This window comes from Talpa europaea (assembly GCF_964194135.1).
Source record: "Talpa europaea genome assembly, chromosome: 2".
NCBI classification, from domain to species: Eukaryota; Metazoa; Chordata; class Mammalia; order Eulipotyphla; family Talpidae; genus Talpa; species Talpa europaea.
This window is the reverse complement of record NC_140068.1, coordinates 2,110,105-2,136,498: the sequence shown is the minus strand read 5'-3', so window position 1 is coordinate 2,136,498 and position 26,394 is coordinate 2,110,105. Positions and strand designations below refer to the sequence as shown.

General features: G+C 38.8%; 1 protein-coding gene across 3 annotated transcripts in view; it reads left to right on the top strand.

The window, feature by feature from the left end:
- The window catches only part of QKI (QKI, KH domain containing RNA binding), a gene marked incomplete at both ends in the record, with an annotated part of 134,084 nt that overhangs the window by 33,922 nt on the left and 73,768 nt on the right, over positions 1-26,394 (top strand). For all 3 annotated transcript variants that reach the window (XM_084228387.1, XM_084228389.1, XM_084228388.1), the window contains one exon: positions 18,799-18,915. In XM_084228387.1, coding sequence (XP_084084513.1) covers positions 18,799-18,915 — 117 coding nt within the window. The remainder of the gene's footprint in view (positions 1-18,798; positions 18,916-26,394) is intronic.

The window sequence follows — 26,394 nt, the reverse complement described above, 5'->3', positions numbered from 1 at the left end:
TTGCTGTTCATTTTTCTGTCACCCTAACAGAATGTAAAGCACACGATCCTGTTTTTGTTATTCGTTGCTGCATTCCAATATGCATCATTTTGCCACATAGTAGGCATCTAGTACCTGTTGAATAAGTAATGGAAAACTGGTGACTTCTTGTTCCATTTCAGAGGACTTTCTGAAAATACAAGAAGCAGTTGATATTTTAAGGTTAGAAAATGTGACGTGTGCTCTAGATTCATTGATTATGTGGACAGGATACTTGTTTGGAGATGGGAAATGAGTGCCTTACATTGGAATTAATGGGGAAAGCTTTTGTCTCTCACAAGTTGCATTTCCAGTGCAGCTTTCTTTAAAGCTAATGCATTTACTGTATAAGTCATTTTGGTTGTAAATATACAAATAGTTCTGGATAATAGAGGCAAAAGAAAGTTTGTTGGGATATAGTTGGGTGTTGTACAGAGGATTAAAGGAAGAGCTGGAACACAAAACCTCAGGCGAGACAGGAACAGGTAGCCCAGGACCTCAGCAGTAGGATTTTGGACGTTGTTTGTTCACAACCTTGTCCTCCACGTAACTTACACGTGCTTCTCAGAGTTTGCCTTCAAACTTCAGATTGCTGGGAGAGTGAGGGGGTTTCGGACCAATCGTGATGATTCGCAATGTCTACACATGATTCATGGGCCCAACTGGGCTTTGGGATGTTTCCTGGAGGTGCAAAACTGCTTTGGAGCAGCTGTTCCAACTGGAACCTGTTGTTTCAGGATCTCCTAAACTAAAGAATGTCAGCCTTCTTGTTTGCTTGTTGAATGAAACTCTAAAGGGTAAAATTTCAGCACTAGTGATTAACAGAATGTGTGTTACCATAAGATAATGTTGGAGATTGTAACCTTAATCTGCCTGGTTCCTGTGCTTTAAAAAAAAAACTCCTATTCAGGGATGAAATATATTTATGTTGCATTATTAAAAGACATATGTTCCATGCAGTCAGAAGAGATATATTTTATGGTGTGGGCCCAGAGGGAGTTCATTTTCACCATATTCCTATCATTTTGCTCTTTGAGATTCATTGTCATGGTCAACTACAGTTGCTGACAGGTGTTTCAGGGCATGAAGTCGTCTAGATTCTTAAAATGTGGTCCCTGAGCTACGCTATCCTCACCTCCTGGGGACTTGTAAATAAATGCTTATGCCCCAGCCAGCCTAGATGAGTTGAATCAGAAAGTAGTGGTGAGGCCCAGGAGCCCTCCTTTCAAGCCCCATGGATGTTCTGACACAGGCCGAGTTTGGGAAGTACTGCTCTCATTTGTGTAGGTCATCAGAAAAGGGGGCTGAGGCTTGACCGTATGTGTGGTCAAGCCAGGTGCTGATGCAGGATGCAGGTAGCACGTGAGCTAAGCTGTCTCTGCTCTCAGGGAGCAGGTACTGCAGGGGCAGCTACAGGCAGTAAATTAATGTCAACTTTTGGTGCAGAGGGTATTATGGAAAAAAATAAAGTGGGATGAACAGATAAATTGTGGTTTTGGTGGTGGAGGTGTTTATTTTTAAGTGCAGTCAAGGAAGGAATCTCTTAGAAGTTGAAGAGGATGCAGAGACATAGTCGGGGAGAGGTAGGGAGGGAAGCATGAAAATCATCTAGGGGAAGAACATTCCAGGTGCGGTGAATAGCATGTGCAGTGACTCAGTCCTGAGCATGTGGGCATGTGTGGTAAGATGTGAGAGTAGAGAGTTAGTGGTGGAGGCAATATTATCTCGGGCCCTGAGGGCTTTTAGGTACTCTTCTGAGTGAGATGGGGAGTCGTTCAGATGTTTGGAGCCAAGGAGTGACATTAGCTCAGTTGGGTCTGAATAGATTTGTTCTGAGTGCTGTGTGGGGAAAGGCTGTGGACACTGGTGGCAGCAGGACCTCAAGTAGGGGGCAGACGAGGAACTTGAACAAGAGGACTTAAAAGTGCTTGGTGCTGTACAGATTGCCCAGTTAGAGCCAGTAGGATTTTCTGATATATTGAATATGGTGTGTGAGGGAGAGTAAAGAATAATTTTGATCAGATTTGATCAGGTGGAGTAATGGAATCACCAGTTTGAGCTAGAAAAGAATGAGGAAGGGCAGATTGGGAAGGTGGGAGTTCAGCAGTTCTGATGTAGAGTTGTTGAGTTTGAGTCCAGATACTCACATTTGGGCTTGTCAGTGGGCAAGTTGGTGTATGGGTTGTAAATGACTCTTGGCACCCAAAAATGTCTGTCTCACTAATAAGTCTTTTAATGAGACATTTAGTTATATGATAGGAAGAGAGAAGTAGGTATAAAACCATTTTGATCCTCCCCATAACTTTTTTAATACCTTGATTTTTCTGTTAAAAGAATTTAAGTTTAACAAAATTGAGATCTGCATATAGTTTCACAGTTTTTATTTTTGCGTAGAAGAGCTGGCAGATAGGCCAGAGGTGCAGGGGTCGAGAGGATTCCCCAGAGTCAGAGTGGGGAGCAGAACAGGCGAATCCACTGAAATCCACTGCTGAGGGGAGCAGCGGGGAGACAGGAGAGGTCTGCCGCACCCTGTGGGTCTCCCTGGCTGGGGATCGAACTCAGGCGGTATAGGTGATAGTCCTGAAACTCGACCCCTAGACCACCAGGGAGACCCAACATACAGTTTTACTTTTTTGAGGTTATTAGTACATACCAAATGAAAAGTGACTGTTTCATGGTATATATCAGGAACTTGATTGCACTTAAATTTTTTTTAATAGTATTAAAATAAAAGCAGTCTGCGTCAGATTTTGGCAGTGTGGGTAAAGACTTAAATTTCAGATTTATGAATTAGATATTGGCCACAGTGAAACAAATACACGTTGTACTTACCCTTGCTTTTCTTCACTTAATGTATTTAGACATCATGTGTGTCTCTCCCTCCCCCCATTTGTATATAAGCTTTTTTTTTTTTTTTTTTTTTTTTGCATGAATTCATCTGCTATGCCTAGAAGGGGCTTTTGCTATAAAGCTTCACATGGGAGTGTGGCATGGTGTTCAGAAGTATGGACTCAAGCCCAGAGCCCTGGCTGACTTGTTATTTGTTTTTTATTTTGGGGGCATATTACTTGTCATTCTGGTCCCCAGTTTTGTTATATCTGTAGTGGAGATAGCAAGTCTCTCACAGGGTTGTGAGGATTGAGTTTATATATATCAAGTACTCGGCAAGTGCCTTTATGCTGTAGTTGTGTCACTGCAGTGGAAACTCCACAAAGGGTGTGCACTCTGACAATTTTTATGTTTCCATTGACTAGCCTAGTGTCTGGTAGATGGTTAGCGCACAGTATGGATATGTTGGGTATATTTGTATGAAAGCCTCACACTTTAAAATATTGCTAAACTTTAACTTGTTTGTTTGCATTTGCACATGGCGACTTATTTCTAGAAGTGTGAAATTGGAGCTGGTGTTTTGGATCTGACTTTGTGTAGCCCAGGGGCCAGAGGAGAAGGAAGGCTTAGAGTCAGTGTTTGCAAAGTGAGGCCGGGCTCTGTCATGTCCATCCCGGTATTTGTGAATTGGAAACTGAGTAATGTGGGAGTGAGAAGGCAGGGTGAGTAGCCCTCTGAACATGTATTGAAATATTTTACAAAATTCCTATTACTAAAGTAGACTATTCTGTCTCTGCTGTGTACCGGACTCTTCCTGGAGTGGGAACATTTATTCAGTTGAAAAAAACTCTGATATAGTCAAGATAATAGTCAGTTTTTGAGGCAGGCTGGCCTAGGTTTTGCTCCTGGCTTAGTTATACCTTTACTGGCTGTTTTTGTTAGCAGTTGCCACAGTAATGCTGCTACATATAATACACTACTGAAAACTCAGTGGCTTAAAATAACAAGAATTGGTTTCTGTGCTCTTGAGGTCTGTGTTGTGCTTAGGCCGAGGTTCTGCTGAATGTGCTAAGCTGAGGTCGATCTAGGCTGCTGCGGTGGGTTAGAGCTCCCTGCGTATGGTCTTGCTGGACTCGGGCCAGGGACAGTAGCCACTTGGAACCTGCTTTTTTCGTGGCAGGTCATGAAGGTGCCAGAGCTGAGCCACATTGCGTAAGCACATGTAAGGCTTCTGCTCTATCCCATGCATTCCCATTCCTTAGTCCACTGAGTCTCAGCAGTGGATGATTGTGGCCCTTCAGGACATTTAGCATATCTGAGGATAATTTGAGGATAATTTTTGTTGGCAAAACTTGGAGGGGGGTACCAGTGGCAATCTGCTAAATACCCTCCAGTGCACAGGACTGCTCCCACAACAGAATTGTCCTGCCCGAAATGTCTGTAGTACTGACGTTGAGAAATTGTGTCAGAAGTCACCCTGTCCACGGGGAGAAGGGACTCAGCACACTCTGGCCAGGGGGCGAATGTTTGACTTTCACTCTGTCTTTGAGCATGTTAATTTTTTAGAATCTTTTTCTCTTGTCTGGAAGAGCCACCTCACAGAATTGTTCACAGGAATACAGGTAATAGCGCATGGCATCTGATAGAGTGCTCCACATGGCTCTCGTCATGAGTAAGGAAAAACATTGTCCTTGAAGGGGCCCAGTCTTGTGTGAAAGATGCAGATATTGCATTAAATCATTTAGACCTGTTTGTCATTTACTCATAATATGACACCCATGAATGAAAATTAACGTTATACTTAGGCAACCGAACTGATAATTTGGACAGTTAAGTTACTGAGGACTTGTTTGAATCCAAGGAGGTCTTGAATACGTGGAATTTGGAGTTAACTTGGATGTCAGTAAAATATGTTCAGTACGTTAAACATAAAATATGCACTAAATTTGTCGTGAGTTGTGAGGAATTGTTTTTTAGGATCTGCCGAGAGGTGCAGTAAGTTCCAGATACTAATGTGGGTGTTATGGAGATTGGCTGTCCTGTGTACTGTACAGAAGGTTAGAGTGCTATGCTGTGTGCTTTGGGGGTGACATAAAATTGTAGTGAGACTTTTTTCAGAGGTCTTATATGAAGACAGCTCTGTTCTTTTGATGCTTTAATTTAAACCATGATAGTTTTTCAAAGGTATGTCTTGGCTTTAGTCCATCATGATGACCTGTACTTTCAATGGTTTGTAAGATGGATAAATTCTTTCCAAATACATTTCTTTTCTAGCTTGGAGGGTTCCGACCTGGTAGCTATAACAAATAATAAAGATTTTCCATAATAACCTATTTTACTAATAACATAGTTATTTCATAGTAACTTTCCTAATAATCTGTGTTAATAGAGGTGTATGATTTTAAGTTCCCTTTTAGTTTTTCTGGGTTTGGAGACAAAATTTAGCTAGTCATTAACAAGTCTAAATTAATAACGAACTATTGGTGGATTTCTTCTATTTCTCAAGATTGTTACCTGCATATTGAGTGTTGAGCCGACACTTGTTTTGGAGGAGTTGAGAAGAGAGAGGGGTTGATTCAGCTATCTTTGCTTAGACTTTTGTTCCTTCGACTATTGTGGTTCTTCTGTTGGGTTGAAGGAAATAAGAGTCTTTAAGAGTCTTCATCTAAACTACTTGTACCTTTTATTTTATCTGAGAAACAAATGGATGGTAAATCAACATTTAATGACCTGCACAATCTCCTATTTCAGTAGCTAGGTTAAGTCTTGATTTTTGTCTTGATGTGATCTTGATTATGAGTGAAAATATAATATTTAAAAAGGGAGATCTACACATCTCTCTTCTTTGATAGCTTATACTGGAAACTATTAAGACAAGTAGTATATTTTAAGGTTAGTATATTATATATTTCAGGAGTTGTGAAATGTTTCAGATTATATATTAGCCCTTTCAATTTAGCATGTTAATAGGATATTAATAGAAGTTATTCCAAAGAAGATTTTAAGACAGATTAAAAACAAACTTTGTTGGGCCTCCCCTGTGGCACAGGCAGTTGAGCCCTGCACTGTGAAGCTGTCCGCAGCCTCTGCAGCGCGGGTTCGATCCTGGCCGACCTGCGAGAATCCCACATGGCGCAGCAGACCTCTCCTGTCTCCCCGCTGCTCCCCTCAGCAGTGTATTTCAGTCAGTCTGCCTGTTCTGTTCCCTGCTCTGTCTCTGGTGAATCCTCTCACCCTCCCGCGCATCTGGCCTGTACGCAGGTTCTTGTATAAATAAATAAATCTTTAGGAAAAAACAAACCCTACATCTTATAAAAACAAACAAACAAAAAAAACACACAAAAAAAAAACAAACCAAACTTTGTTTAGCTCAGTCTTTTTCAAGGTTTAACAGTTTTTTTTTTTGTTTTTTTTTTAAGCCTCAGTGTTCAAATGCTAATGCTTTCTTTTATAAATAATATCTTTTAGGGCCTCCCCAGTGGTGCAGCGGTTGAGCGCTGGGTTGCGAAGCTGCCCACAGCCTCTGCAGCGCTGGTTCGATCCCTGGCTGCTCCCCGGCCACCGGAGGAGGGTCCCACATGGCGCGCAGACCTCTCCTGCCGCCCGCTGCTCCCCTCTGCAGTGGACTTCGGTCCTTCTACCTGCTCTGCTCCCCACTCTGGCTTCTGGTGAATTCTCTCACCCTCCCGCGCTTCTGACTGTACCCAGTGCTTGCATAAATAAATCTTTTTTTAAAAAAAAAAAAGTTAAAAAAAAATCTTTTAATATTTAAAAAGAGCTCCTGTTCAGAATAATGGATTAAGATATTGAGCTAATTTTAAAGGTAGCATTATTGATTATGAGCAACTGTCTTCCAGGCTCAGTTGACACCAAGTTTTGGCAGTGATTTTTCTTAAAAAGTTTACTAGGATCTCATCTGTTGAAAGGGACTTGTGATATATCCAGTTAGATACCTAATTATGATGTCTAATAGCTTTAAGATTCTCACCAGAATAACCAAAGGGAGATAGTGCCAAAAAAAAAAAAGAAGTGAAACATGCTTTTCATGGCTACTCATATTCCAGAAACACTGAGTTGTTTCTGTTAAGACTTTAAAGCAAAGCTGGAGGTGCTGACCTGCTCTTGGCCCGTCTTGAGAGGACAGTGTCTCTTGGACCCCAGCGAAGCATCAGTAACAGAATCCGCTTCGTCGCAGTTTCTTCCCACCCCAGTTGGCAAATGAAATGGACAGTGGGGTAGTCAGACCACGTGAACCCATTTTAGTGCCCGCTTTTGATGCGACCTAAATGTTTGAGTTAAAGGAACTTAACATTTAGCTTCTTTTGTTTGAACTTGAGCAGAAAATTGCCTTATTTTTTTGATTGAATCTGCCTTAATTGTTCCCTAGGGACATTGAACTAGAACTTTGCGGTGACTAGCCTTGGAACTGAATTTAATTGTTTCACTGGGAACGCACATTCTGTGTCGTAACAAACCAGTCCTTTACAACAAGATACTTCATAAATAGACTAAACTCTATTGTGAAATCTAGTTTTGAATACCATAGAAAACTGCTTTCCCAGGCTCTCCCACCCACTATCATCAAGTGCACCTATCATGAACTGGGCCATCTCCATATATTTTTATTGTTTGGTAAGTAATTGAGCTTAAACAGTGTATCTATGTTGTTTTGTTTGAGAAAAATGATTGTTCTGGATTAGTTTCTAGCTTTTTTATTTATAAGATCATATAAAAACAGTATAAATTTGTAACTTTAAGACATACTAAGTTAAAAAAAATCTCAAAAAAATGAGAAACATGAAGGCTAAAGAGGAGATTTGAATATAAAACAGTAATTATTTTTGTTCCAGAAATGTTGATTGTGATCTGTTAAAGCAGTGATCCTGCTCGGTAAAAGACAGATGAAAATATTAGGAAGACTGTGTGAAAGTAGTGTTGGGCTAATATGTTTTGGGATGTAGTTGGAGAAGCAGTTATAGTTGGACTCATTCTGAAAGTAAACTTGAATCTGAACACGGTTTTTGTAAGCCATGCATTAAGCAGTTTGATTCACAAGAATGAGAAAACTAGACATGAGTTTCTGGTTTGAGCAGAGTAGATGGCTAAGATCTTTGGAAGAGAGCCACTAACCCGTAGGGATTGTGTCCTAATTCTTTGTTCAGTCTAGGTGTTCTAGGGCTTGACTCTGCAACCTTGCCAGCATTATATGTTAGATGGCAAAGCTAACAGCCTCTCATGTGGTGAGGTTAGTGTATGCACAGCGGCCAGTGTGGAAGGGCGCTTACACTGGAAGGCTCACAGTAGACACGCTTGCGCATCCTCAGCACTTAAGACATGTTGCACTCAAGAGACGGGTATGGAGATGGGAGTGAGAACAATGATCGATCTGTTTCTGGGACATCACTGACTGGCATTTGGAATTTATCCTGAAATCAGTCATTCAGGCTTACCATTTGAGAGATTTCTGAAACGTGTAAGATTTTTATGCTGCCTGTCACTTAGGTAGTGATTGAATTTTTTACTCTGAGAATGAAAATCACCGTATGATTTTTGTGAACACTTTTCAATTGTATTTATCCAACAAAGTGGATAATAAATACTAGCTTTTTCTTTGGAAGATACAGACTATTGTGCTGTACATTATGTGAAACACTGTGGCATTTAAAAAAAAAAAAAAAAGCGCGCTAGGACAAGGACCAGGAGCTGGTCCTGACTTCAGGGAGTGGTTTGCAAGAGACATGCGGATTATAAGCTTTCCTTGTCAAAAGGCTGTGAGAAAGGAATTCTAGGTGCTGTGATAGCTTTGATTTTGAGGAGAAAATGAATGTCTCTGGGAATTTTAACAGATGTGGAAATCACAAAAAGAACACTTGAGATCAATATTGTGTGAAGGGGAGGAGTTTGACATATTTGATAGGAAGGAACGGGAAAAAAAAAAGATTGCAAAGGAAGAAAAATTAAAAGTATTGGCCATTTTTAAGAGAGCACTCATTGCTTATTTGTCTGGAACAGAAAGGTGATAGCAAAAATTAAATGTTTGATAAGCTGTTTTAAAGGATCTTCTGTGTAAGAATTTGGACCTTACATCGTCAAAAATGTTCTCTACTTGTGTCATAAAAAACCCTGCATGCTTTCATAATTTCATTTTAAATGGGTTAAATTTTTGTTTTACTAAGTACTTGTTGTTTTGCTTTTAGAAGGGTAAACATTTATCTTGTTTGGCCTAGTAAGTTGTTTTGAATGATTCAGCCTCTTTACCTATAAGATCTTTACTCTAAGAATGAAGATGTGCCATTGTTTAGGGCATCTGCGTTTATATGCCACAGGTTTATATTTTGATTATTATTGATTATTCTTGCCTCCTTAGAGTTGCTGGTGTAAATGCCTCTTCTTAAATGGCCTTGTTAGGTACATGTGTTACCAACAGAATATGTGCAAAAAGGCATAATATATGAAAGATTTTGCAAAATGTTTCCTATGCTAATGTGCCATAAATTAGCAGTTTCTACAGAAGACATATTTGGCTGCTTATCTAGAATTAATATGCAGATAGAAAAGGAATTTGTCTTCTCAAAAAGCTTAAGCCATTTTTTGATACACTCTTTTCTGTTAAAAAAAAAAAAGACAGTAGTACTGCTAAGTAGTCATGGCTCGCCTCTCACCCCAGATGCTTATATAAGAGAGGCTCACTAGTGCTGACTAGGCCACAAATGATCCATTTTTGTCATCTGCTAAGTGAGACTTCATAAATATACAGTTTTTGCAAATATCAATTTTCACAAATATACATTATATAACTGCAGATATATGCAGTTATATTTCATGCCTATGTTATGGGATACAATGTAGAGCCTGTAAGATACCAAACAAAAATGGCTTGAAATATCATATTAAAAACATTACCAGTCTACTGGGCAGAAAGCAATCCAGAGAGTGCATGTCCTTTTTAAAATTATTTTCTAAATTTTTAAGAAGAAAATAACATTTCATGGAAGTGTTTTATTGAAATGCCTTGGGAAACCCTTTTTTTTCTTAGGTTATCTGTTTTGATAATGTGTCGCAGGAGGTTTTATCTTTAATTGTACATGTCTTAAAAGGTTAATGGAAAGATTTGCCATAACACGTTGTATTTCCTCATTAGGAAAAATCTATCATTTCTGTTTAAAACGGAGTGAGTTGCAATGAACAGCATTGGACATGCTTGTTGTTAACCTCGTCTTTAGAAATTAATATGCCACTTGGCAGAGATATAATTGGTGATTCACAGAGAAGGTCTGTACTTAAATAGTAGGGTTAATGAATGTCTTTTTTTGCTTCTTCTTCCCCCCTTTTTGGCCTCTAAAGTTGCAGTTAGTTCAGGCTGTTTGAAATGATTTTCTTTGAATGTGTTGTGACATTGTTTTAATTGAATGAAGCTGCAGAACTAGCATGATAAATCAACACAGAATGAATTTCAATGCAAAGCAAACGATATTAACTTGGAAATTGGTTGCAGTAGACAAAGCAGCTGCTATGATTAATTTTTTTTCCCCTTCTCCATTTAGAGCATTTTGGGAAGGATGACCTTGACAGTGTCAGTTGTATTAGAATCCCCGTGGCATGGTGGCATGCACTTTAACACACTTGAGCTGTTGTTGGTTGGTTCATGGGCAGTTGACATTGACTAATTTTTATGTTAAAGATTTTTTTGTTAATTTTTGTGTTAAAGATTTAATTCTTTGGTTTTAAAGCTTTTTTTCAGATTTAGTAAATAATAATTGAGGATTGCTTAGCTGTGGTAGAAGTCTTTTCCTGTGTAGTCTTAATGTGGTTTCAGCAGAAAAGGTTTAATACATGCTAAAAAGTATCTTTTAAGAGTTAATATGTTGTGAAGCATAAGTAAGCCAGTTCAACAGAGGACACAAGTCTGAAACCATTACACTTTAGTTATTTGAAGTGCTTAATCACCTGCACTCATAATGCGGTTTTCCAGACATTTATTTAATGAATATCCAGATATGGATTGCTTTTGAAAAAGGACCTGATTTGAGTGCAATTATCACTGACAGGGCTACTTATTTTAAGAAATAGCCAAGGTTAACAAATGGCATTTTCAGGGGCCTCCCTGGTGGCACAGGGGTTAAGACGCAACTTATGATTCAGCTGTCCACAGCCTCTGCAGCACGAGTTCGATCCCTAGCCAGGGAGCTGACCCGCGTGGCGCAGCTGACCTCTCCTGTCTCCCCGCTGTTCCCCTCAGCAGTGGATTTCAGTTGATCTGCCTGTTCTGCTCCCCTCTCTCTCTGGTGAATCCTCTCACCCCCTGCCCCCACACACTTCTGGCCTGTACCCCAGGTCTTGTATGCATAAATAAATAAATCTTTAAAAAAAAAAAAACCCAAATGGCATTTTCAGAGTTCTTGAGAACGGAGAGACTTCCCTCTTCTTTTATTAAAATCCTGTTTCACTCTTTACCACTTCGAAAACCTTGAGCAAATATTTTATGGAGTTGAATTTGGAAGTGAAAGACTGTTTTCTGTTCTACTGAAAGATACCCAAACAAAACAAAATGAGTGAGGGTGGGGATGTGTAGACTCTTGTCTCTATAATCATGTTATTTTGAGAGGAGGAAGTGAGGGTGATGTTTTATAAAATCTGTGATGCATAGAGAGGTGAAGTTAGGAGATGGAAGAAACTAGAAGAACTTGCTCTAACTGAATATAGGACCAGATCTGTTAATAACACTTTAATCTGTGATACGTTTCTCTTCTTTCTTCCTCAGACCTCCTCATTCTAATATATTTTTATTGCATGCTGCCAGAAGTTATGTCAATTTTAGATCTGCTTATGTTAAAAACCACCTCTTAAAAAATAACATGGACCTCTATGTTTGTTAAAAAGGAAAAGTGTAGGCCTTCCTGGTGTTGCAAGGGGTTAAGCACCACACTGTGAAGCAATCCACAGCCTCTGCAGCACAAGTTCGATCCCTGGCCATCAGGGAGATACCCACATGGTGAAGACCTCTCCTGTCTCGCCCGCCCGCTGCTCCCCTCAGCAATGTATTTCAGTCATTCTGCCTGTTCTGTTCCCCACTCTGTCTCTGGTGAGTCCTTTCACCCCCACCCTGCATCTCTGGCCTGTACCCCAGCTCTTATATGCATAAATAAATAAATCTTAAAAAAAAAAAAAAAAGGAACAGGGTAATTCAGACCAGCTGAGCAGTTCTAGTAAAATAAGACATGATAGGGGTGTTTGACTGCTTCAGAGACCCTGCCGATTGTGAAGAATTACTGCTTTAGGATCCTGAGAATAGATACCAAGGATGTAAGCCTGGCTTTTGGGAATTCCTTTTCTTTTGGGTACAGCTGCTGAATTTGGAGAGGACAGCTGAGGGAATGAACTTTGCGGGGTCATGGGTTGGCATTTAGAGCTTGTCTATATGGACTTCTCCCCATGCCAGCCTTTTTTGCATGTGCCTTCCAGGAGTGAGGCTGAGCCAGAATTTTTCAGGTTGTCATAGACAAATGCATCTCAGCATCACATTGTCTCAATCTCAGTGAGTAAAATTATGTTGAGGTAATCTTGGGTTGCTAATAATAGCAGGTTTCTGATAGAAGCTAATATGTATCGCCTCTAGAGATAGGCCTTGCATTTTTTCCCTAGAGTATTAGTAAGTGCAGTGTATGGGACATACTGGAAAATAACCGAACACACAAGAAGGTAGATAACTAACAAAAACCTGAAGAAACAACAAATACGACAAATCTACAGGGACTGGATTAGATTTATCACTCACACTTTTAAGAGCTTATTTCTAAGTATAACGAGATTGAAGCCAAGTTGGAGAAACATGGCAGAAAATGGAAACTGTAATCTTAAGAGCAAATTGGAAAAAAAAAATCCTTTATTGGAAATAACAGGATTAATAAAAGATTAGGAGTTTTGGAAGAAAAATAGTGAACTGGAAGGTAGTTTTAAAAATACACAGCATGGAGAGGCAGAATAATGGAGAGCTGGGAGTGTGAAAAGAGGAGGAAGAGAGTAGATGGTCTCCTGCATGTTGCTGGAGGATTAGGGGACAGGAGGGAGCGTGGGGTGGAGCAGGGTGTAAGGGCAGTGTGGTTGAGAACTTTCAAACCAAAGACAGACAGTCACAGGATTTTGGAACTCTGAACTATAAGATGAAAACCCTGTGGCGGTACTTCATAGTAAAACCGCTATAAACTAATGTTGAGGAGGAAATCTTAAAAATAGCAAAAAGAAGACAAAGATACCTTCAGGGAAGCAACAGCAAGTAAGATGCATAGCTCATTCCTCAGAAGTAGCATGGGAACCCGAAGAATCTTTAGGGGCTGAAGGAAAATAACTGCCAAAATAGAGCCCCACGCCCATCAATGATAGACATTTACACATAAGGAGAAATGGGGATTTCTCGCCAGAAGACTCCACTGAAGTAAGTGTGAAGGGCTGGTTTTCAGGTGAAAGGAAAATGACCCTAGTTGGAAAGTTGCAGATACAAAAGGAAAGAAAGAACAATGGAAATGGCAAACGTGTGCATTAGACTGGACAACTGTCCGTGTCAGAGTGATCATGTCCCATTGAGTTCAAAATACGTAGAAAATTTGAAAGACAACTGTTGGCATGTAAACTGGATTAGGGCAAATGACACCAGAAGTCTGGGGTCCTTGCATTGTGTGAGGGGGAGGAGTATAAATTAACACTTGTATTTGGTGATGCACATTCGGTAACCCCTAGGGTAGATTAGGCGTGTAACTTTGAGGCTAATAAGCCAAATAAAACATTGAGCACTAGACTAGGTTATTTGCACCTGTATACCTGTGCCCTCACCCCAAGGAAGACAGGAACGAAAACAAAAAGAACTTTATCAAGAAGTTGGTCTAACTCAGTCAACAAATGCAAAAATAAATTCTTGGCAAACACTGGTCAAGAAAAAGGAAGATACAGATAATCAGATGAAAAAGGGACACTGCTGGGGAGCTTGAGGAATCAAACAAAATTAGTCATAAGCTTTATAATTAATAAATTTGAAAATCTAAAGAACACTGGCATGCTTTTAGATTAACAGAAGTTTCCAAAATTGATATGAGAATAAAAAAAATTGAATTAAAGAAACCAAATCATGATTCAAAAATAGCTTATTTAGTAACACTCAGGTGTCTTCACAGTCTTCTATTCAGGATTAAAGGAAGACATGGCATCTGTCTCCTACAAACCCATCGAGAGAGTAGAAAAAGAGGTAGGAATCCCAACATGTTCAGAGCCCAGAATAACCTTGATTCCAATACTCAAGAAACATTATAAAAAGGAAAATGCAGGCCGGTTCCATTTGTGCATGCAATTTTTTTTTTTTTTTAAATTGAGGTGAGATTGTTTCGTTACACTGTGTCTGTGGGGTTTTCCTGTGTTCATCCACCCCGTACCACCTGACCACGCAGGCGCGGGGGCCTCCTCACAGTGGGCGCCTCTCCCTCCACTGCTGCTTCGTCCTGCTGTCAGGGGCACAGGCTTCTGTGACTCTGGTCATTTGTTTTGTTTCGCTGTATTCCACATGTGAGTGAAATTACCCAGTGTTTGCCTTTCTCCTTTGGGCTTACTTTGCTTAACATAGTATCAGGTTCCACCTATGTTGTCTCAGAGCGCAAGGTTTCATCTTATTTTTGCTAGCTGGGTAGCAGGCCATTGTGTTTCTATGACAGCTTTATCCAGTCACTCATCAGTGGGCGCTCGGGGGTTTCCCTGTGTCAGCTGCAATGAAGGTAAGGGTCAGTATCTCTTCAAATGAGCATTTTCATATTCTAAAGGTACCTAGAAGGGAAATTGCTGAATCATGGTAGTTCAATTTTTAATTTTTTGAGGAGCCTCCGTCTGTTTTCCACAGAGGCCTCACCAGTTTCTATTATTGCCACGGGTTCCTGGTACTTTGCACTCTCGCCAGCAGGTTCTAGCCTTCTTGATGCGGGCCATCCTCACAGGCATGTGAGGTCATAATTACGTTATGGTTTTGAGCTGAATTTCCCTGATGACAAATAGCAATATCCCTGTGCCTTTTGGCTCTCTGTATATCTTCCTCACCTCTTCATCCCTTTTCGGTGGGGCTGTTTTTGTGGCGGTTGAATTGGACGAGTTCTTTATGTATGTAAGCCTTACCCCCTTGCCGGACGTGTGGTACATAGAGGTCTTCTGCCCAGGAGGCTCTCTTTTCATTTCCCTGTTAGTTTTTTTTGCTCTGCTGAAGCTTTTCAGTTTGATCTAGTCTCATTGTTTACTTTCGTTTTTGTTTTTGTTTCCCTCACCATTGGGTTTGAGTCTCCAAAGACATTTCTTTGTCCAGTGTCAGGGCGCACATAGCCCACGTTTCTACTTTTTCTTCTATGTGTTTTATGGTTTCAGGTCTTACGTCCAAGCCGTTAGTTCATTTGGAATAAATTTTTTGTGTATGGTGTTAGGTAGTGATCCAGCTGAAGTGTTTTTGCATGTGGTTGTCCAGTTTTTCTAGTACCTTTGTTGAAGAGACTTCTCTTTTTTTGGTACATGTTCTCGGCTCCTTTGTTGGAAATTAGTTGTCCATTTACGTGTGGGTTCATTTCTGAGGTCTCAGTTCTATTTTATTGATCGGTTTTTTTTTTTTTATTTGAATAACGTGTTTTGATGATTATTTTCTTGTTAGTTTGAAGTCAGGGAGCATGATACCTTCATTTTTCTCCTTTCTTCTTAGGAATGCTTTGGCTAGCTGGCGTCTGTTATGATTCCATACAAATTTTAGTATTGTTTGTTCTATTGCTTGGTTAAGCTAGCCCTTTTAACAATATTAATTCTTCTAATTCATGAGCATGAACTATCTTTTCATTTCTTTGTGTTTTCTTGTATTTCGTGTGACAGTGACTTACAGTTTTTCATTGTCTTTCCCCTCCTTTGTTAAGTTTTGTGAATGTAAAAATTTGTTCAAGTCATCAAAATTCTAGCAAATGAAGAGCAATTTATACTTAGAATAATGCGTCATGATCAAGTTGAGTTTATTTTAGGAATGTAAGCTTGGTTTAACATTTGATAATTTTTTGTAATTCACTGCATTAACAGACTAGAGGAGCAATATTTTGATTCTCTCAAAGATGATGAAGAAATAGGATAATTTAAATATTCACTAGTGAGGTTAAAAAAACAACTTAGCAAAGTAGGGGAAGAAAGGAAATTCTCTTAATCTGGCAGTATATATCTAAAGTTTGCATATTACTTTAAATTATTATGGCTAGTTGTTGAAAACTATTCTTGGAATCTGAAGCAAGTGAAGGGTAATACTCTTTCATTTGACTTTGAACTCAACATACATGCACTGGCCAGTGGCATAAGGATGGCAAGATAAAGAATTATAAAAATATGAGTGGAAAGAAAAATATATTTAGCAGTCACTGTTTGCAAGCAATACAGTTGTATATCTAAAGAATCCCAAAGAACATACACAAAATTATGAGAATTAATAATGAAGAAACAGGTTTGCTGGATTCAATTTTTGATAAAGAAAAATCAATGTGTGTTCATAAACAACAAAAATGAAATAAAAAGATGAGCTACACTACAATAGCAAAAATAAATCCTGAAATACCTAGTAACAAATTCAACAAGTCAGGCATTACTCTAGTGTAAACGGTTTGCAGCCTGAGAGAAATCAAAGAAGACCTAACCAAATGGGGTGATTATACTGTTGGTAGTTTTGAAGGCTTTATTATAATATCCCAATTAAAATTATTGCAAGTATTATTTTAGAAATAGAGTATTTCTAAAATCTGTGTAGAAACACAAAGGATCATAAATCAGTGAGACATTGTTGAAGAACAGGAAGTAGGAATGATGTGCCATATTGCTTATCAGAGTTTATTAGAAAGTTACATAATACAGCGATATTAAAGCAAAGATAAATAAATTCATGTAATAAAATTGAGAATGCACACGTAGACCCCAGACCCTAAATAAATAGTTACTATGGCAATGATGGCACTGTAGAACAGTTGAGATAGGATAGTCTTTTCATGAAAATGCCCTGTGGCATTTGGGTATCAAGGTAAGAGTTGAAGAAAGTTGTCTCCACAGATAGCAATTCATAAAATGTGAGAGGCATAACAAATAAAGATATCTTGATGACTTTTGGTTGGGGGAAAGCCTTCCTTTAACCTAGTCATCACAAAACATTGACCGTGAAGAGAAAACTGATATCCTGAACCACACTAAAATTAAATGTATTTTAATTAAATTCAATTTGATTAAATCCTGCCATCATATTACACAGTAGAGCGTAAGGAGGCAAGCCACAGGGTGGGAAACATTATTCCCTACATATGACCACCAAGTGGAGATCGTTAATAAGAAGCTGAACAAACATGGTAGAAAAATAGTCAGGAAACTTCAGTTGCACATCAAATAAAAGTTTATCTGCATGGCCGATAAACAAGAAAGAATGATCAGATTTACCAGCACTCAAGGGAATGCTAATTCACACATTCAGCAAATATATCAGAATGATCAAAATAAAAAATGTTGGCAATAAGAAGTGTTGGAGAGGAAGTGGATCAAAACAAATTCCTTTTCTTTTGGGAACATATGTGCAGCCCTTTAGAAGCTAGCTTGGCACTACTCACTGACGGCGTTCTCTACAGACAGTGTCTTCTTTCCCAACAGTCCTTGCCCTAAAGGAGCAGTCCCTTGTCCTGCTTCTTCTTCGCATCCCGTCTCTCACGGTAGAGCCGTCCACAAATCTTTGGCACCTTCTGGATGCTTCGATTCTGTAGTTAGCTTTCAAGGTTCAGTTTTCAAGTTTTTCTGTATCTGAGTCTTAGTTTGGTTTCTCAGTATTCCACACATTAGTGACACCATCTGGAATTTACCCTTCTTCTGACTGACTTCACTTAGCATTAGTAACATTACATCTTAAGCCCTGGCCATAGTTCTAGCACAGTGCTTTGATGTAATGACAAATTTACAGTAGCCTCAAAGACCAGAAAACAGCGAGATTCTGTAAGCATAAGAATCGGTACCTATTGGTTGAATAAATAAATGAAACCACCCATGGGATTTTGTGGAACTCTTTCTTGGTAAATCTTCATTTTTTGGTCTGTTACGCAGATGACATGTGAATGAGGAAAATTTACTTCCTAATATCCAGTGTCAATATGTTTTCCCATTGGTCTTTAAAAAAAAAAAAATTATGTTCATGCTAGAAGTTTCTGTCAAGGGATGATGATTCTTCATTTATACCATTGTTTTTATCGCTGTCATAATTATGAAAAGAGTTACAGCTTCTCTTGCAAAAATATTCTAACTTAAAGGAAAAACTGGAAGAAATTCCTATGGATACAGGCATAAAATTGTGCAGGGAATGTGGTGAAAAAATAGTGTGCTCTCAAGATTTAAACATTAGTTAAGAGAGAAATCCACATTTGACTTTCAGTCCTGGCAGCCAACCCAAAAGTACAGTTCTCTCTCAGCCTTTGCTTTGGAGAAACGGTAGCTTGCTTTGTTAGATAAATGAAACAGGAATTTTCCCATTAGGATTTCCATTAAAACAATCTGTATTTAATATAATGAGCAGTTCCCTAAACACCATCATTACCGAGTTTTGTAGCCGAGATTTGCATTCTTGGATGGCATCTAAGATCAAAAACTCTTGCATAGACTCTGAAATTTGCCTAGATTACATGTTGCTGCCCAGTTCAGTATACTGCCTATTTCAGGTAGATGTTGTTTTTCTTAATTCGTGTTAATACATACAAAAATTTCATGCTAAATGATGAGTTATTGTAATTACATCCCCATACTAGCTAAGAAATTCATAGTCTCTAAGATTTTGTTTCAATTTAGTATTAAAAATTTTTGAGAAAGTTAATATATACTTAAAAATTAATTTTAACTACAGATTCAAGAAAGTAAATAATGTATGGTGACTTTTTTTTTTTTTTCCAGTTTAATTTTGTTGGGAGAATCCTTGGACCTAGAGGACTTACGGCTAAACAGCTCGAAGCTGAGACAGGATGTAAAATAATGGTCCGAGGCAAAGGCTCAATGAGGGACAAAAAGAAGGTAAGTCCTTGAAATGAGGCCAGTTTTCATGTGAATAATTTACTTGCGCCTTTGTATTCTGATGATAAAATTTCCAGATCTTTTGTGGGTATTGCAATATCCATTATTTCATGTCAGAGACTTGAACTTTTTAAAGGTGTTGTGATTTTCCCTTGTTAATTATCAACTAAAGTTATCACTGGGTCCATTATGTTAACTTAGTTTGGCATTTCCATTTGAGATGCTGTCTATTTGGAAATTAGATTGTAGATAATATTGTAGATATTAAAATATATAATTGAAAGTTTGAAAAAATCTAAAATGTTTCTTTTGATGAGATTTAAATGAGAACAGTTAAATGAATAACTTTGCTTGTATATTCATAAACATTTAATGGATTAATAAATATAAAAATATATGTAACTATATGAGACTCATGTTGGGTTTTCCCAACATTTATTGTTGATATGTTTTCTGGACATTTTACTTTGAAGTCTGTTCCTGTTTTTTGGTATTCCCTTTTCCCTGTCATTTTGTGCTTTGTTAGTTTAATTATAAACGTTTACTTTAAATACCGTTTTTAGGAAGGTTTTTTTGGCCTGTTTTCCTTATTATTCAGTGAACATAAACTGGCAGGTTATTTTTGAATTTCTATGTTAAAAAAAAAGTTTGACTGTTTTTTAAAAAAAGCTTAGATTTTGAGTGTCAAAGATTAAACATTATTCAGAAGGTTTTGTTTTGTTTTCAAAGAGTATTGCCTTCAAAGGGCCACCAGATATAGAGCTGGGTCCCACTCACACTGGGGCTGAGTTCTGAGCCCCCTTGGGAGCTGACACAGCGAGCTCAGACCTCCTGACACCCGACTTTGTTCCCCGGGTGCTTTTTCCCCTGAGCTTCCACTAGGCTCTCTTCATTGAAACGCTCTTAAGCTCACTGAGTCTCAGTCATTTTCTGTTCCTGCACAAAAACAGCAACTTCAGTAGCTAAGAGGTTGGGAGGGAAAGTCCTTAAAAATATTTTCTTTAAATTTTTATTTTTCTTGTCAGCTCAGTTTAAAGATACTTTCAAGCAAGAGTTTGAGATGAGCATATTGAGATGTTATGTATAAAATAATTTGTTTTTTTAATTAGAATCTTTAAGAAACTTCAGCATATTTTGAATTAGTGTAGTGGCAATCTTGGGGTGCCATTTGGCTTTGTTTTCCCATGTTTGTACGTAGGGTTGCTTGGCATGAAGTAATGCTAACCTAACTGCTTGGGAATAATGAAATGCAATCTGAGGGACAAATAAATCTTCATCAGGAGAACAGTATAGCCATCAGTTAAACAAGTTATTCCCTGTTGCTTAACAAAACATGGTTTTCCTTCTCTGCAGCCTCTTTTATTCCTTAGTAACGACCCTGCTCGCACTCCGCTCACCCTCACAGACACTGGTGGGTTGGAGTTTGGAACAGTAGAATGAGATGTGATGAATTCTGGTCTCAGGAGGTTGGACTTAGGGCCTGATGGACATTTCCTGCTATCTTTAGTAGAAGAATAGGATGATTAAGAGAGTAAAACTCTGACCAGTTTGCTTAGGTTTGAATCTTGGTTCTGTCTCTTAGCAACTTTATGACTTGGGGCAAATTTCTTAACTTTTTAAAAAGTGCTGTCTAAAATGGGGGGGAATGAGGTCACATGTATTTTGTAGTGGTTGTGAGCATTAAATTTGCTGTAAACCACTTAGAACAATGTTGGGTGCATAGTAACTGATCAGTTAACGGTAATGATTGTTCTTAATTTTTATCTTAATGCGAAGAATACATTTAAGCTCTTATATTGTAACATAGGGGGAAGCTACAGGTTACTAACCCTTGAAATCGGTAACGCTTTCTTGTTTGTGACCTTTGAAAAGCCCATATTGTCATGGTCTTTCTATTTCTTTTCTCTGGTGGTTGATGCATCTGTGTTCTCTCTTGTCCACTTTGTTTTTATCCACAAGCAGTAGAAATTTCACACGTTTTCTTTATTTTTAATTTGTACTGTTACTTAATAAAATAAGAAAAAGTTCAAAGATATACATAATGCAAGAAAACAACAATAAGACACCAGAATTTTGGTTGGAGGGTAGATTACATTTTTAATTTTATTAAAGTGCTACAGATGAACATACTATGTGCATGTCAGGTTAATTTGAAGTTAATATGTTTGCTATTATGTGGGATTACGTGAAGGGTTTATGTATAGATTTATACTTAATCTTAAATTTACTGTACACAATAAATTGTTAACCAAATCTTGGTTTATGCTGCAGTTAACACTAGTCATTGAACTTTTAATGTTAATAAAAGTAAGTCAGAATGGAAAGTGCCATCATTTGTTGCTTAGCTATTTTTCTGAGAAAGAAATATGGTAAACAGATGGAGTCAAAAAAGAAGCATTGATGTAAGTAAGTAATAAGGTTGATTAAGATACATTTCATTAGCTTTATTTGACTTTCAGGATCAGAGAATTTATATAAAATTTAAATTTATATAAAAGCTGAGAAAGCTAGAAAAATAAATCTTAATTTTCTGATTGCCTAGACTATCATGATGGAAATGGGTTTGCTAATCTAGAGCTTTCACTAGCCCCGCAACCTCAGTGGTGGCAAATCCTGTCTGCTTGCTGCACTGTTTCCCGGATGCGTGATGAGGACCTGTTACAGAGTAGGAACTGGGGAAATATCTAGGAAAGGAATGAGTGAAAGACACAGATGCCTCTCCTCAGATAGCCCCTCCATAAAATATTTAGTAAATAGAGAAAATTATAAGCCCCATATGCTTTTAATTTGGGGGTGGGAGACCGGCAGAACTGCAGCCTTCTTAGCTGCTCAGCCCAGCCGGAAGCTGCTGCTGGAGAGCGAAGGAGTGAAGGTGCAACGTTGTCATTCTCCCTGGCCGCTGTTGTTCCAGCAGTGTGGATGGCACAACAGCGTTGATGTTTATTTATAAATACCCGCTGGAATGGTATTGGGTGACCTCATGGAACCTAAGAACAGGAACATGCTGTGTTCAAAGCTTGTGAAACTTGCCCACCCAGCCAGCTGGCAGAGCTGAACTATGTGGCAGGCTGGCTTACCTCGGTGTCTTTATTTAAAGTATGTGTAACAGGGCTTCTGCACGGGCATAGTAATTTTGATAGAATATGCACTTTGTGCCCAACATTTATTCTAAGTATTTTACATATATTTGCTTTAATTAATCTGAGTTTTGTTACTACCATTTTGTAGATGAGAAAACTGAAGCTCAGAGAATTGAGTAATTTTCCAAAGGTTACATGCTAAAAAGTGGCAGTCAAAAATTGAACCTAAAATCTGTGTTTTTATTCTGTGGTATGGTACCTTCTTATACACCATTTCTAGGAGTCATAGCAACTTGGGAAATATTAGAAGAAGTTGAAAATTGAGTACTCTAAACTTTGACTGCAAAAGTCAATATGACTTTATTTATTTATTTATTTATTTAAACTATTTATTTATTTATTATTTATACAAGCACTGGGTACAGTCAGAAGCGCGGGAGGGTGAGAGAATTCACCAGAGCCAGAGTGGGGAGCAGAGCAGGCAGAAGGACCGAAGTACACTGCTGAGGGGAGCAGTGGGCGGCAGGAAAGGTCTGCGCGCCATGTGGGACCCTCCTCCGGTGGCCGGGGAGCAGCCGGGGATAGAACCGGCGCTGCAGAGGCTGCAGGCAGCTTCGCAACCCAGCGCTCAACCGCTGCGCCACCAGGGAGGCCCATGACTGTATTTAAAAAAAAAATTTCCAAGCTTTTTCCTTTTTCCCTCAGGGATAATACATTTTGAAATTTTGTTTCTGTCATTCTCTTGATTTTCAGAGACACTTCCTTTAAGGGAATTCAATTCCATGTTTTCTTATGCAAAACTATATACTTGAACAGAGTAGAGATGCTATAAAGGTAATTTTGGGGTAAAGAAAGTATTTGTCATGTCTTCAGTTGAGGTAGCAGAGGGCTACAATGAGAGGCTGTGGGAAGACGTCTTCACGACAGAAGGAATAGTCCATACTCAAAAAAAAAAAGGTGGCACTCAGCTGGTGTCACTGTGGTAGATACAGACTCCCAAGTCATGGGACCAGGAGGGGTTTTCTTACATCACTAGAGTGGAGTGATATATTGTTAAAGTGCTAAATCAAGTCCACTATTGGAGTGTACCCCGATGATCTTTGGCAGAGCTCACTGTTAGGGGATTTGTCTTATCTACATCTGTTATTCAGCTCTGAGCCTCCCCCTGTTACAAATAGTGGGGACTGAGTGTCCATGCTTGTATTTCTGCCCACCTTGCCTCCCCTTAGCCAGAAATGAGGGGTAAAATGTCTTACATTATAGTTGATCAGAGCCAGGCTTGCAAAAAATTGTGTTCTCTGGAAATTTCCAGTGAGACTCAGCTCTTTCAGTTAAAGCACTTTGCTTAAAATGAAGGGTGTGCACTCGAGGTCAGGTGGCCACCCTGCTAGGCTGCCATTAACAGTGGCCAGATGGGATCGGCCACTCCAATGATCTGTGCAGTGTCTTACTCAGACCATATGATGACCTCAGAAGCTGGGTTTACTCTGCCAACTGGAATGAAGGGGTGAGGTAATTTATGTCCTATCTCCTTTCTCACTGATGACTACACTAAAAGAATCTAAAAATACAGCTCCTGGAAGTTCAGACTCAACTGTACCAATCATTCCCATCAGTATAGAAGCTTTGAAATTAAGATCACATAAATCTGTAACTAAGTTTTAACTTTGTTTTGGAAAGATTTGACCATAGATCCTACATTTCTTGAGGATCTACAGTGTTTTGTGGAAGAGAAGCATATTGTGTATTGTGTAGTTACAAACATAGGAATTTCATTACCTTTTTGCAAGCTAATTTTAATATACATTGTAAACCTATGTTAGATATTTCATTTAGCCCTATTTATATTCTTTTGGTTAATACCTATTTTAACTATTTAGTTAGCTTGTGATTCTTGAATATAGTTTAACAGTACAGACGATCTGAAAAAATTAGGGTACTGTCGTTCCAGAGAGTATCCTTGTTGATAATCTCATTATGTCATTTTGTAGATTGTTCTTCATGCAGTTAAATGTACATTCACATGTACTTTAGAGAGTGGATCCTATTATGCATGATGATTTATGATTTCCCCTATAACTGTATATCCTCTCGGGTGTCAATTTACAAAATAATTGAGTTTGCTAATGTCTTAAGACTTTGTGCTGGCTGATAAGGAAATCACACTTAAACGATATTTGCAAGACACTGTTTATAGCAATATGCAAAAATAAATTCCGTTGATTTGGGGTGGGGGTGTTTAGGTTTTATGTATATGAAAGATGCTACTGATCGCTTTCATTCTGAAAGAGATCATATTAATGTAACTTGTTGGCTGACATTCTGAAGTGTCTGTGATGGCTGGTGACAATGGCAGGTGCCAGCACAAGTCCCAGGCCTGCTTTGCTCGTGTCGCTGACTACTTGAGCTCCCTGACAACATTTCCTACAGGTGTAATTTAGTCAAGGGGGAAGAAAATTCATCCTGGAAAAATGTAGACAGTGTTTCTCCAGTACCGGATCAGCACTGCCTGTCTCCTTGCTGGGCGTTCCTTCCCCCTCTGCCACCCAGTTCTTTGGGGAGCAAATTCCAGACATCATTTCACTGCTAAGTATTTTACTGGGCATTTCTAAAATGTAAGGGTTCTAAAATAATAATCGTGTTTGTTTTCTTATCACGAAAAAGTTTCTTTATGTCATTAGATTTCTAGTCAGTGTTCATAGTCCTCTTGTCTCACAAATGCGTTTCAAAAAGTTGGCTTGAATGGCACCCGCCCGAGGACCACATGCATTTCATTTGAGTCACCTCTTGAGCTGTTCTTCTCCCCTCAACCCCACTTCTTCTTGCAGTTCCTTTGTAAAGGAACTGAGTTATTAGTCTTGACGGATTTTCATGGGGTTTGCTGATCATGTTCGTGGCAGCGTTTTAACGCTTTCCTCTGTCTGCTGCAGTATCTTTAATTTGGTAGCTAGTAAGGTTTCATCACTTTCAAATCTTTGCCCTCCCTTGCTCATTTCCTTTTTGCTTTTGAAAGAGCATTTCACAAGTCGTGTTGTGGTGATACTTAAGTTTGGTTTCCTCCCTCTTTGATTTTAAGAAATCATGGTTGATTGTTCTTTATTTCAGTAGGAGTTGCAGAGTAGCTGTAGCCTGTTTCCTTACTAATATTAGCTCGTTTTACTTTTTATAGGAAAGGCAGCATAAGTACCGAATTCTTTACTTACTAGTTATTAAATTATGTATTTTAAAAGAACAGTACATTGGTTCCTTGGAATCCTCCAAAGGGGAAGAATGAGTTCTTGTTTGGTTTCTTTTAAGGATCATGGATACATTTGAACAGTTGGTGAGTTTCAGTTCTGTAGCTAGTGTTTATAACTGGTGGTCATGGTGTGTAGCCGGTGGAGGCCTCTTCAGGTTTACTGAGACTTTGTGCCACCCTCCCGGTGAGCTGGGGTTGCAGCCCGCTGTGGGGTGCCATGAGATAGTCTGGGTTCATCTAATGTTCTCCCCGGATGTGGAGTCAGCCGTTTCTTAATATAACATTGTTATATGTTATAATAATATAACGTATGTTATATATGTTATAGTTATATGTTGTGTAGTCATATAACATAGTTATATGAATATGGCAACTGCCCTGGTTACTATTAGTTGCAACTGCCCTGGTTACTATTAATTGATCTGATAATTGATTTTGTATCTTTTTTTTAGCTTTCCACATATTGTTCTGAAATATACAAACTAGCCCCTGAATAACAATACAAACTCTGCTACCAATAGCAGTCATTGTAAACAGATTATCCTCACTTGTTTCTAGGATTTAGTACAGATACAAATGATTACCTTTCTTTTAAAAGGAGTAGTGTTGGGGTTGGGGGGGTGCAGTGCTGTGAAGCTGCCCCCAGCCTCTGCATTTGCCACTTCGATTCCCGGCTGGCCAGGGAGAAACTCACATGGCGCGGCAGACCTCTTCTGTTGTGCCCGCTGCTCCCCTCAGCAATGTCTTCTGTCAGTCTGCCTGTTCTGCTCCCTGCTGTCTCTGGTGAATTCTCTCACCCTCCCGTGCCTCTGACTGTACCCCCGTTCTCATATAAATAAATCTTTAAAAAAAAAAGGCAGTAGTGTTTTCAGTGTTTAACAATTGTACTGTCTCGTGGAGCCACAGTTATGTTCCCTTGCTTCACTTGGTTTTCTAGTTGTGGCAATTGCTTAAATTATTTTCTTGCTACTTGTAAAATATTTACTCGGTTCCAAAGACAAGTCTGTAGAGCAGATAATTTTCTGACATGTTTGGCTTTTGTCCCTGGTTTATCATTTATTCCCCCTCTCCCTTCCCACATTCCACTACCCATTTGGGTAAATTTTTTAATTTTAGTTTTTATTTATGCTTTCAAGTTTTTTTTTTAAACATAGTTATATG